This window comes from Myxocyprinus asiaticus, chromosome 13, assembly GCF_019703515.2.
Source record: "Myxocyprinus asiaticus isolate MX2 ecotype Aquarium Trade chromosome 13, UBuf_Myxa_2, whole genome shotgun sequence".
Classification (NCBI taxonomy): domain Eukaryota; kingdom Metazoa; phylum Chordata; class Actinopteri; order Cypriniformes; family Catostomidae; genus Myxocyprinus; species Myxocyprinus asiaticus.
The window spans coordinates 39,438,625-39,450,881 of record NC_059356.1 but is presented as its reverse complement, the minus strand read 5'-3'; the positions used below and the strand labels follow the sequence as shown (position 1 = coordinate 39,450,881).

General features: G+C 37.4%; 2 protein-coding genes across 2 annotated transcripts in view; both read right to left on the bottom strand.

Annotated features, from left to right (window-relative positions):
* Positions 1–5,945: 5,945 nt before the first annotated feature.
* On the bottom strand, positions 5,946–7,261 carry LOC127450880 (cytochrome c oxidase assembly factor 3 homolog, mitochondrial-like). The gene is made up of 2 exons (XM_051715321.1): positions 7,041–7,261; positions 5,946–6,347 (listed from the first exon to the last, which is right to left on the bottom strand). The coding sequence occupies exons 1-2, from the start codon at positions 7,222–7,224 to the stop codon at positions 6,241–6,243; spliced, it is 291 nt and encodes a 96-aa protein (XP_051571281.1). The 5' UTR covers positions 7,225–7,261; the 3' UTR covers positions 5,946–6,240.
* A 1,658-nt stretch (positions 7,262–8,919) lies between these two features.
* LOC127450873 (rho GTPase-activating protein 27-like) overlaps positions 8,920–12,257 on the bottom strand; it is a 46,593-nt gene continuing 43,255 nt past the window's right edge. The window contains exons 18-19 of the mRNA XM_051715314.1: positions 11,456–11,561; positions 8,920–10,605 (exon numbers count right to left, since the gene is read on the bottom strand). Coding sequence (XP_051571274.1) covers positions 10,431–10,605; positions 11,456–11,561 — 281 coding nt within the window. The 3' untranslated portion in view covers positions 8,920–10,430. The remainder of the gene's footprint in view (positions 10,606–11,455; positions 11,562–12,257) is intronic.

Below are 12,257 nucleotides of genomic sequence, written 5' to 3'. Positions count from 1 at the left end.
CACAAAATGTATCTGTGCATGCTCACACAGAGGTTATTTTGAACGGTCTGTCTCTCTTTCAGTGTCTTTGTTTTTATGGTTTAGTTTCCTAGTGATGGACTGATGTCTAATTAAAAGACATGTACTGATTGTGCTTTCTTATTAAGAATAGTGCAAGGGTCAGTTAGATCTTAGCCACACAAACACAGGTCATCTGTTTCTGACTGTGTGTTTTTGCTGGCTTAAAGACTTCGCATGAGGATTAACTTTGACTTGTCTGGCAGTGGGCCACCAGGGAGGTTTTATACCCAGTGGCAGATGACTTGGCAACACTGCTTATGTAACTGGTCCTGCTTGACCTGCTCCGAGCGGGATTCGAACCGGTGTTGCTAGCATGGGAGGCGGGCGCACTAATGAGGAGGCTAAAGGCTACAGCCTCTAGCGTCAGTCGCTAGTGTGCCTCGAGGCCAGGGGAGTGAGGTTTTACCCACACTGCACAGCGTTACACTAACATTAATTCAAACAATAGTGATCTCTGGAGCATTCGATAATACAGCTGTTGTACTGTATAGCTATGGCAAATTGTCATGCTAATGTAGAATTTCATCTGTTTTTTGACCATACCACTGTCATGTTTATTGCTTGCTACAGGTCATTTAACCAACTGAAAGCAATTCAGTTCACTTGCTGTGCTGTTGTTTGCTAGGCGCTCCTACTCAACTGCAGTTTGCTGTAACTGTATTAGGAGGCAGATCATGTCAGTTGGTAGTCCCTCTACATTTGCATTAAGATGAATTCTGCTCAAACTTGCCATATAGATGCCCCATTAAAGGTGCGTTCACATTTAGTATGTATATGTATTTCAAAAGTTCCATTTTAGTTGGACTATAACAAAAATTCATCAATTTAAAACATCATGGAAAAGATTTTTAAAACATTATGTAAAAGATTTTTTCTTTAATTCAGATTTTTTGTGAAGTCTGACTAACAGACCTAGATAATGCGATTGTAGTTCCGCTTAGTCCAGCATGTTTACAAGTTTACAGTGTTGGGTAGTTAGGTATTACATAGAATCTGTATTATATAATCAGATAACAAAAATCAAGTACTTGTAATTGTAATGCACAGAATCAGATTACAGTTACAGTTACTTTTTAATACATTTCATGATTACATTACAATTCAGCCAACGGCAATAGTGTGTAAGTAACTGCATGATAATGTTCCTAAATTTAAGATGAAATATTAATGCCTGATACAGGTCGCATGACCGAAACATTGTATCAGTAAATTCCTAATATATATATTTTTTGAAAGCAACAGCAGCACTGTGCTGGACTTTTTCTTGTTTATGACTAATGTTTAATGAAAGAAGTGTTAACTTACATTTGGTACTTAATAATTTAAAATCAATGAGAAGATTTATCAAAGCATGCAATTATTCCAAAAGCAATAAGATTAGATAACCTAAAAGAGTAATCTCAAAGATTACGTTACTGATTACAATTTAGCAGTGCATTTTGTTATAAGTGTCTGATTACATTTCAGAAGTAATCTACCCAACACTGTGCATTAATTGCTAAAGTTGTGCCAATGTTCCGAAAGACAGAGATGACATGTAATGTGTATTTAACACTTGCAAAACTGACTCAAATATTCAATTACGCATTTTGTCATGTATACTTGGAAAGACAGATGAAGATTGTAGCTCGACAACACGAAACCCCGCTATAGTTCAATTACAGCTGTGCATGTAAACGTCCAGGGCAGCAACTTCCAGTGATAAAATTACAGAAAGTCGGGCCTGGGTAGCTCAGTGGTAAAGACGCTGGCTACCACCCCTGGAGTTCGCTAGTTCGAATCCCAGGGTGTGCTGAGTGACCTACAGCCAGGTCTCCTAAGCAACCAAATTGGCCCGGTTGCTAGGGAGCGTAGAGTCACATGGGGTAACCTCCTTGTAGTCGCTATAATGTGGTTCGTTCTCGGTGGGGCCTGTGGTGAGTTGAGCGTGGATGCTGCGGTGGATGGCGTGAAGCCTCTACATACGCTATGTCTCCATGGCAATGCACTCAGCAAGCCATGTGATAAGATGCATGGGTTGATGGTCTCAGACGTGGAGGCAGCTGGGATATGTCCTCCGCCACCCGGATTGAGGCGAATCACTATGCGACCACGAAGACTTAAAAGCACATTGGGAACTGGGCATTCCAAATTGGTAGAAAAAAATAAATAAAAAAATTACAGCAAGTCATTTGTTTTCAATGAGAGTTGGCCATTGGTGCCCACTGCAACAAAGCTAAGCGGAGTTGTCATTCTGCCATGAATCTCCTTTTGTGTTCCATGGAGGAAAGAAAGTCATATGGGTTTGGAAAAACATCAGAGGATTAAATGATGACAGAATTCTCATTTTGGAGTGAACTATCCCTTTAACACATGATCTAAAGCAGCAAAAGGACAACCTATGCACTGAACGTTGTTTACTTGTCATTTCCTGACAGCTTCAATGGAATCTTCCGTATGCTGATCTGTTTCACAAGAAAAAAAAAAGACACTGTCAAAGGTAGATAAATAATGCCGTGACATACATACTATATAGGCAGTACACATGGGTGTAGACCTGGGTCACTGAATGACCACAGTGTTTCACCAAGCATGCTAACAAAATCAATTGTGTCCAAAAATGATAAATATGATATGAATGTGGACAGGAAACACAGTCGATCATCATGGAGTTAATTAAGCTTGTGTTGCGAAGATACACAGACCCCAATGCCTAGGGCTCCAAACAACCCCACCTTGACACACAAGCTTAGAGGAGGGACATGTGTTTGTGTATGTCATTCTTATCAGTATGAACACATTGCTTCTCTCCGTGAGCAGCTGGGCCTCTCTGCCTCCACTCCGCACTAATCACCCTAGTCCCACTGTAAAACTTTTGCCAAATCATATCTCATGTTAAGAACAGCTTGTTGGATGGACTGAGAGGTACATCACATATAAATACATAGCAGAAATGGGTCATGTAGGAGAGGTGATGGCCCCCAATCTGATTTCACCCTCATGCCATCCCAGATGTGTATGACTTTCTTTCTTCTCCTGAACACAAATTGAGATTTTTAGAAGAATATCTCAGCTCTGTAGGTCCATACAATGCAAGTGAATGGTGATCAGACCTTTGTAGCGAAACAAATCACAAAGGAAACATAAATCCATAAGACTTTAATGGTTAAATCCATATCTTCAGAAGTGATATAACAGGTGTGGGTGAGAAACAGATCAAAATGTAATCCTTTTCTACTCTAAAACTATTTAAACTTTAGGAGCACAATACAACGATACTTGAACAAAAATGAGCTGCATGGTCGAGTTGCCAGAAAGAAGCCAATGCCACAAAAAAGCCCGATTACAATATGCCCGACAACACCTTGACATGCCACACAGCTTCTTGCACACTGTCATTTGGAGTGACGAGACCAAAATAGAGCTTTATGGTCACAACCATAAGCGCTATGTTTGGAGAGGGGTCAACAAGTATTGTGCTCCTTGAAACAACCACACTGTCTTTTTCCAGAGCAGCCTGTTTTTCTCCTGAGATTGCCTGTGGGTTTTTCTTTGTATCACGACCAATTCTTCTGGCAGTTGTGGCCGAAATCTTTCTTGGTCTACCTGACCTTGGCTTGATATCAAGAGATCCGCGAATTTTCCACTTCTTAATAAGTGATTGAACAGTACTGACTGGCATTTTCAAGGCTTTGGATATCTTTTTATATCCTTTTCCATCTTTATAAAGTTCCATTACCCTGTTATGCAGGTCTTTTGACAGTTCTTTTCTGCTCCCCATGGCTCAGTATCTAGCCTGCTCAGTGCATCCACGTGCGAGCTAACAAACTCATTGACTATTTATTCACAGACACTAATTGCAATTTAAAAAGCCACAGGTGTGGGAAATTAACCTTTAATTGCCATTTAAACCTGTGTGTGTCACCTTTTGTGTCTGTAACAAGGCCAAACATTCAAAGATTTCAGCCACAACTGTCAGAAGAATTGTTCGGGATACAAGGAAAAACCCACAGGTAACCTCAGGAGAAATACAAGCTGCTCTGGAAAAAGACAGTGTGGTTGTTTCAAGGAGCACAATACGACGATACTTGAACAAAAATGAGCTGCATGGTCGAGCTGCCAGAAAGAAGACTATACTGCGCCAATGCCACAAAAAAGCCCGGTTACAATATGCCCGACAACACCTTGACACGCCTCACAGCTTCTGGCACACTGTAATTTGGAGTGACGAGACCAAAATAGAGCTTTATGGTCACAATCATAAGCGCTATGTTTGGAGAGGGGTCAATAAGGCCTCTAGTGAAAAGAATACCATCCCCACTGTGAAGCATGGTGGTGGTTCACTGATGTTTTGATGGTGTGTGAGCTCTAAAGGCACGGGGAATCTTGTGAAAATTGATGGCAAGATGAATGCAGCATGTTATCAGAAAATACTGGCAGACAGTTTGCATTCTTCTGCATGAAAGCTGCGGATGGGACGCTCTTGGACTTTCCAGCACGACAATGACCCTAAGCACAAGGCCTAGTTGACCCTCCAGTGGTTTCTGCAGAAAAAGGTGAAGGTTCTGGAGTGGCCATCACAGTCTCCTGACCTTAATATCATCGAGCCACTCTGGGGAGATCTCAAACGTGTGGTTCATGCAAGACGACCAAAGACTTTGCATGACCTGGAGGCATTTTGCCAAGACAAATGGGCTATACCACCTGCATGAATTTGGGGCCTCATAGACAACTATTACAAAAGACTGCACGCTGTCATTGATGCTAAAGGGGGCAATCCACAGTATTAAGAACTAAGGGTATGCAGACTTTTGAACAGGGATATTTAGGTTTTTCGGAAAATTTATTTTTAAAGTGTATTTTGTCTTACTGTACTGGCAGAGTTTTTATAGTGAATACAAGTGAAAAAATCTACCAGTGCTGAAGAAGTAATCCAAAGTATTTAGAATACGTTACTGACCTTGAGTAATCTAACGGAATATCTTACAAATTACATTTTACAGCATGTATTCTGTAATCTGTAGTGGAATACATTTCAAAAGTAACCCTCCTAACCCTGTATGTATGTATGTATGTATGTATATATATATATATATATATATATATATATATATATATATATAAGAAAACTATTTTAACTAGTAAAAAACTTGATATAAAACTGTAACTCCATTTTCACTAGTAGAATTTTCATTATCTGTTGTTCACTCATGTTCAAAATGGAATAAAAGATATCTATAATTAATTTCTTACTAGTTGAAATTCCAAATACACATATCGGCTATGTACCTCTTCTTGCTAGTAAAAATGATACTTTTTTTTTCAATGATTACATTGTACTATAAATACTAGTAAGAAAGCCTTTTAATCTCTCTTCAATATGTGAAATCTATTGCCAGACATCTGAAGTTAACATTGCTCAATAATAAAAGGTTTTACTAGTGCAAATGTAATTACTGATATCCAAAATTAGCATTTTCACTAGTGAAAATTGAACTGTTGATTTCTAAAATTCCAGCATGCGACTGATGTCAAAAAGGCTTGTGAGGTGACCTAAAACCTTAAAAATGTACAAACTATCAATCAGACTGTACATCTTTGATGGTGTCTGCTCTACCTAAGATTCATTGCTGTCCTTCAGTGATACATGTGTGGACAGCCACGGTGTGTACTGTAAAAATATCTAAAGTTGCATGAAAACTGTTGGGTAAAAAAATCTTTAAACCACCAGAATCTCCTGATGTTGCAACACATACTGCTATCTAGTGGTATTTAGTGGAACAGAATAGAATAGAATGCATCTAGATAATAGCACATCTTTGTCGTATAACGTTAAATAATCTTGGGCTCATGCGAGATCAGGTCTCTTTGAAGGACTGATCGGAGAAACTGTTCACTGAATCAAGTTCCTGTATCTCAAAATGTTTTTTTAATGAAAGCCATAGAAATGAACATATGAAAGAATCAAGGGATGATTAAAATAATAATTATTGATACCATTCCTGAATGAAACAACATACTCCTGAAATACAATTTACTGTTCTACAATGGTTCTGACTTTGGGAAAAAAAATAAATCATAAATAGATCCACAGTCTCAAACCATAACATATTGTAATGATGTTAAAATGTCCTCAGCAAAAAGTCTACTGCAATACCACTGAGAGTGAATGACAACCAGGTATCAGTGAAATAAAAGGGTCTAAGAGTTAGCCCCTGTCCGGGGCCCTTTCATGATGAAGACCTTTGCCTCGTCATCAATCTCATCCATGATTCTCTCCTGCTTCACTGAGAGAATGGTGTAACTGACTGATGCAGAGATGCTGTAGTTAAGGCCATTACATGACAACTTTGGAGATTAATAATGAATAAACATACAAACGCATGCTTGATTTAGGTCACTTTATATGCTTTCAGAAGTCAATAAAAATGATCATAGCATTTTTTGGTACGCCCAACATGCACATCTGAATCCCTCTTTATGAGGTAGTACTATTCTTGGAAGTACCTTGCAGTACCATGTAAATATCATTCATGATACATAAATATGTTGGTCATTTGTAGTAAGCATCAACGTATATTACCATTAAATACCATCACTGCACAAGGAACCCCTTATGAAAATGTATTATGGTAACCTATAGCCTAGTTACACAACACTAAATGTACTGCTGTAAAACGACAATGAATTAAAATGAGCTCAAACAGTACACGAAGCTTTAAGAATCTTTGTGCCAATTATCTTTCTTTTTATAATTACAATGGTGGCTAATAACAGGTTACTCAGTATTTTGGCGTAAACTACTGTATGGATACCATGGTTAATTTCAAAGCGTTAAAATCATTATAAAGGAAGTTCCCAGGAAAGGTACAAAATACTCGGGCTTTATTTAGCTAAAGTGAAACTGAAATTAAGTATGCAAAATAAAGTTCACCCACTTATCAATATTAACCAGAAAAGGCTCTGTTGTCTGTCATGTTATGAAACACATTGAAGGATACACAAGCCCACCACAAAAGCTCCGATGGCAAGGCCCGTGATCAAATTGCGGCTTCTCAGTCGTTTTGATTGGATCTTCCAATGTTCGAGTTCCTGCTGTCTTTTAACGAGCTGTTTTTGAGCAGCTGTGAGGGGTTTCGGCGAAGCTGAAGCCCCTGAAGCATCCCCTGCACTCTCGCCTTCCATGTTTGTTCCGGGTTCTGTGACGTAACACGGTGCGCCACTCAAATATGTTTTTTTTTTTTTTTCGTCAGATGTCCCGCTGCAACCAAACACCAAGTGGCGCCATAAGTATGAGGGCAATTTTGCTAGTACTATTTTCTCCATTTTACATTTCTTTTAAATGAGTTGCATTTATTTATTGCTATTTTTAATTCTGTACTTTTTCTTATATAAATTCTGAAATGATTTCCATAATTCACTTTGTAATATGATAGCTGATATGTTCATAATCATATCTATCATAAATCACAGATTTAATCTGTGGGTTAAAGGGATAGTTCACCCAACAATGAAAATTCTCTCATCATTTACTCACCCTTATGCCATCCCAGATGTGTATGACTTTCTTTCACCTGCTGAAGTCAATTATGATTTTTAGAAGAATTTCTCAGCTCTGTAGGTCCATACAATGCAAGTGAATGGGTGCCAAAATGTTGAAGCTCAAAAAATCACATAGAGGTATCATAAAACTAATCCATACGACTCCAGTTGTTAAATCAATGTCTTCAGAAGTGATATGATAGGTGTGGGTGATAAATATATATATATATAAAATAATAAAATTAAAAAGATAAAACTATATAACTATAGCATCCCCAGTTTTACTGAGCAACCACTGGACAGCGTCATAATGATTCCAATTGCCTGTTTTTTGTTTCTGGGCTGGAGAGACACAATGTAAAAACTACCAAAACGAGCAATCCACTGTAGACGGAGAACAACAACCATGTGTTAGTTGGAGTAAAATGAATTTCAGGCTCAGCTTGTGCAGTTGTTGGCTGTCATAACTCAGATTAGTTAATGCTATCAACATAACCAACCTCGGACCATTGCTTCATGTCATCTAAAAAAAAAAAAACTTCGATTCTGTGAACTATCAGCGTGTTTTTTGTTTTGTTTTTTGTTTTTTACAATTTTTTACAAATGTAATACTTTCAACATCACATTACCCACTAAGAATATACACCGATGCAAGTGTAAACACTGGAGACTGGAAATTGAAAACAGGCAAATCGGGGAACACTTCCACATTCAGGAAAAAGGTGGATGGTAAATAATAGTAAAATATTGTATAGTACAGTACAATATGCAAATTAAAAGCTTTAATTGTACATAGAGTAACAGTTGTAACAGCTTAACTTCAGTGCCAACATCTCATCAACCACCCTGGTCTTGCAGGTTTGTGCTTTACAACATAAGGAAAATCAGAACTTTCCTGTCTGAATATGCTACACAGCTCCTGATCCAAGCTCTGGTCATTTCAAGACTGGACTACTGCAATGCCCTGTTCACCTGTCTGGTCTTGAATCAGCCAAAGGGGGCTCACGTCACCCCACTCTTTATTTCACTTCACTGGCTGCCAGTAGCTGCCCATCTGTTCAGTGAGCACTTAACCAATCCACATTAATTACACTTACTATTTATTAAAAAATAAAAAAATAAAAATCCTAGTCTGTCTCTTTCTTCTGCACTAGCAGTTTTTCTACTCCAGCCACTGTGTGAACTTGGCAGAGCAATATTAAAGATATTGTTGACTTTTGTACAACAAATTGCTTATGTTCCTCATTTGTAAATCGCTTTAGATAAAAGCATCTGCTAAATGACAATGTTTCAGCAGCTAAATTTCATTCAAGCATAAACAAGAACTGAACAGACAAATCGGAAGCACCACATTTATTGATGGTTTCCCACATTGCACTGATCTATAGTCTAGTGATAATATCTGTTTGCTTTTTTAAATTGATGTGCATAGGTTTCATCTGACTTGCAAAATAATAATTGCGAATGAACACTCCTGTAATACTTAAAATAAAATATCTTTTTATATCTTATCTCTGTCCATTTGCTTGATCTCACTAATTACAAGTGTAAAAACTATGCACATATTTGCATAAAATTAAAACGGTGTATCAGTTTTATTTACAGAATACTTATCTCTCTAATAAAACTGAAAATGCCAATTATTACTTAACCATATTTTTATATAAACAAAAGTCTGTAAAAATATGTACAGCTTTAGTCTACATACACAAAGTTTGTATTTACCACTCAATGCAGAGTCAACATTTTATTTTTGCTGCATTCATACTCATGCATTGTACTGTCAGTATTTTATACTAATATTTGCTCATAAAGGCACAGTTAAAATATATTTACTATGTTAGTCGGTTGGTTAATTAAACTCTTTTTTAGTTTTAACAACAATCCCTCTTTCCAGTAATAAAGTTAAAAGTGCTCTTACCACTTTGGTAATTAAGCACTTCTAAAGTCTGGGTTTCATCATAAACATCTTTGTTCTGAGATAAATTACACCAAGCAAACATACATAGAGGATCTTTTGTTTGGCACTTATTCAACCTCTGCACTGAGACCTCACAGGAATGAAACTATTTGTTTGATTGACTAACTGAAGGATGTTTCTAATGTTCCACAGGCACAATACTTTAGTGACAAGGCAATAATATATAATTTTCAGTAGTGTGCAAGTATGTGCACTGTCAAAAGTTCACTGAGGACTCCACAAGTGTGTCATGTTCGCATTGCATTAACAAACAAATGTCCTATCGGACAGGATTTCTTTGATCATATTGGCTGATGATCATTTTGTTCACTTCATTTCATAAGTACCAAGAACATGGATCAGAGAAACAATTTGGAACAAGGCAGTTCTGAGGCACCATGTCTGAAACCCAAAAATCCAATCAAAGCTTCTCACTCATGCAAATGTTTGAACTAAGTCTTTTAGAAATCCTGATGATGATGTTTCACAGGGTACTGAAATCCAACCTAGGACTGTAAACCCAGAGGTGGTCCTTAGATGTGGGTCAATGAATACTTCCAGCTTGGATATCAGTCTTTAAAATGTTTTCCATTCGAGTATATATCCACTGACATTAAAACCTTATGACACCATAACTGCTGAAAAACATTGCTGATTGGTTATGAATTTGGTTCAAAAGAAAACATGAATGGGGATCTGTGACAAGTTTGTTAGCGCCTACTGGCCAATCATGTGTCCACATTTCTAAACATGATCTTAACCTATATGAAAGTCTGTATCCAATCAGTAAACAGAGAACAATCAGTAACTTTGTTCATTTCACAGGAGAGTTCATGGTAATGTAAGATTTTGGAGTCGATGGGTTGTATTCTGTTTGAGTTGGATGATTTTATTTGGTTTGGAAGACCTCGTTGTATTCGTTGAGAATGAGCTCCACGATTTGGTTCTGGAAGACCATGTGGATGGTGATGTTGGACTCTTCTTGTGGTCTCAGTAATGTTGGGCCAAAAACGATGGACATACTTTGGACAGACATGCGGTTCGACTCCCCATTCTCAATCACCCTGCAAGACAGATGGGTTTATGGTCAGGAATGTAGTCCAACTAACATGTTGGGGATACATACACTAGTTTTAGTGCTGTATCATAACAGTAGACTTAAGTTTAGAGCTTTTAGTTTTTAAAAGTTAATGTTTTCGTGCTACTAAAATGGTCTAGAGACTTCATAACTGTCCCAAGACATCAACCCCTCCATGTATTAATATAATTCAGAGATCTTTCTAGAATTATTTAATCATCACTGTTAAAACCCAAGACTAAACAGAAGAACTGAAGTATTACAACAATGGAAATCATAGTATTGACATCTTACGTACTACATTGATTTCATGGTATTTTGGCCTTTCTACAGTTTTCCTGAGCATCCACTAGGCGGCACCACAATGATACTAATTGCCTGTTTTCTGTTTCTGGTCTCGAGACGCAATGTAAATATTACCGAAACAAGCGATCCAGACGGAAAACTACAACCATTTAAGTGTTATTTGGAGTAAACATGAATTTCCGGCTCAACTTGTGCAGTTGTTGGCTGTCATAACAGCTCAAAATAATTAATGATATCAACGTAACTAACCTCGGACCATTGCTTCGTGTCATCTACACACTCAGGTGAGGCACTGTCATAAAGAAAATGCGTATCTCGACTCTATGAATTGTCGTTACTCTAGAGGCATATGCTTTTTGACAATTTTTACAAATGTAATCCTTTAAACATCACATTTCCCACTAAGAATATAGGCCGATGTGAATGAAAACACTGAAGACCCTAAATTGAAAACAGGCGAATCATGGAACACTTCCGCATTCAGGAAAAAGGAGGATTACTGTACATTAAGTGAAAAAAGAGGCCCATACTTGCGAAGATGTTTGAAGAGAACCTCCATGGTGTCATGGTTGGGCAAAGGCAGGTTTCTCACCAGATCTCGCATATATGACACTTTTTGTTTGTAGTCACTCATTTCTAGAAAAAGAATACGAGCAAATTTATTGAACCATTACTTGCATACTGTATCTATGTCCAATGTGTTTTTCTATGTCTAAAATATATTACAGCAAACACTTTCATTAGGTTTACTGAATCTTCCCTTGTTCATATTACTCAAAAATGCATGTAACCAAGTGAACTTAATTTAACTGAGTTGTTTCAATGAATACAAGTTTACTTTAGTCCATTTGTGTTTTAATCCATGCTTTGCAGGGGACTCGATAGGGAGAGTAAATGTCAAGATTAAATTTTATTTTATGTGTTTGTGCAAGTTGAATATAAGTGGATACTTGTTAGTGATTAATGTTTTGCTATGCTGAGATTAAGAAGCATTTCTGTTATGTTGGAGTTTTAGGAGTTACCATTATGGTGAAGAGTGGAGCTTGAGTTTAAGTTGAGGACAGGTACATGTAGCAAATTATATTAATTACCACTTTGTTGAGCAATTTCTGTGCTAACCATAGCAAAGTTGCTAAACTACACTCTGTTGTGTTTATCACTAGCATGTATTTAGCATGCTAACATTCACTGTCACTAAATAGCACATAAAGAAATAAAAGATTTATTTGAGTTACTTTGACGTGCCTAATTTTGTTGCTTACCTAATTCAGTTAGGTTCTCCCTACACAAAGTGTTTGTTCAGATTACATAGTCATTTTAAGTTAAGAAAAC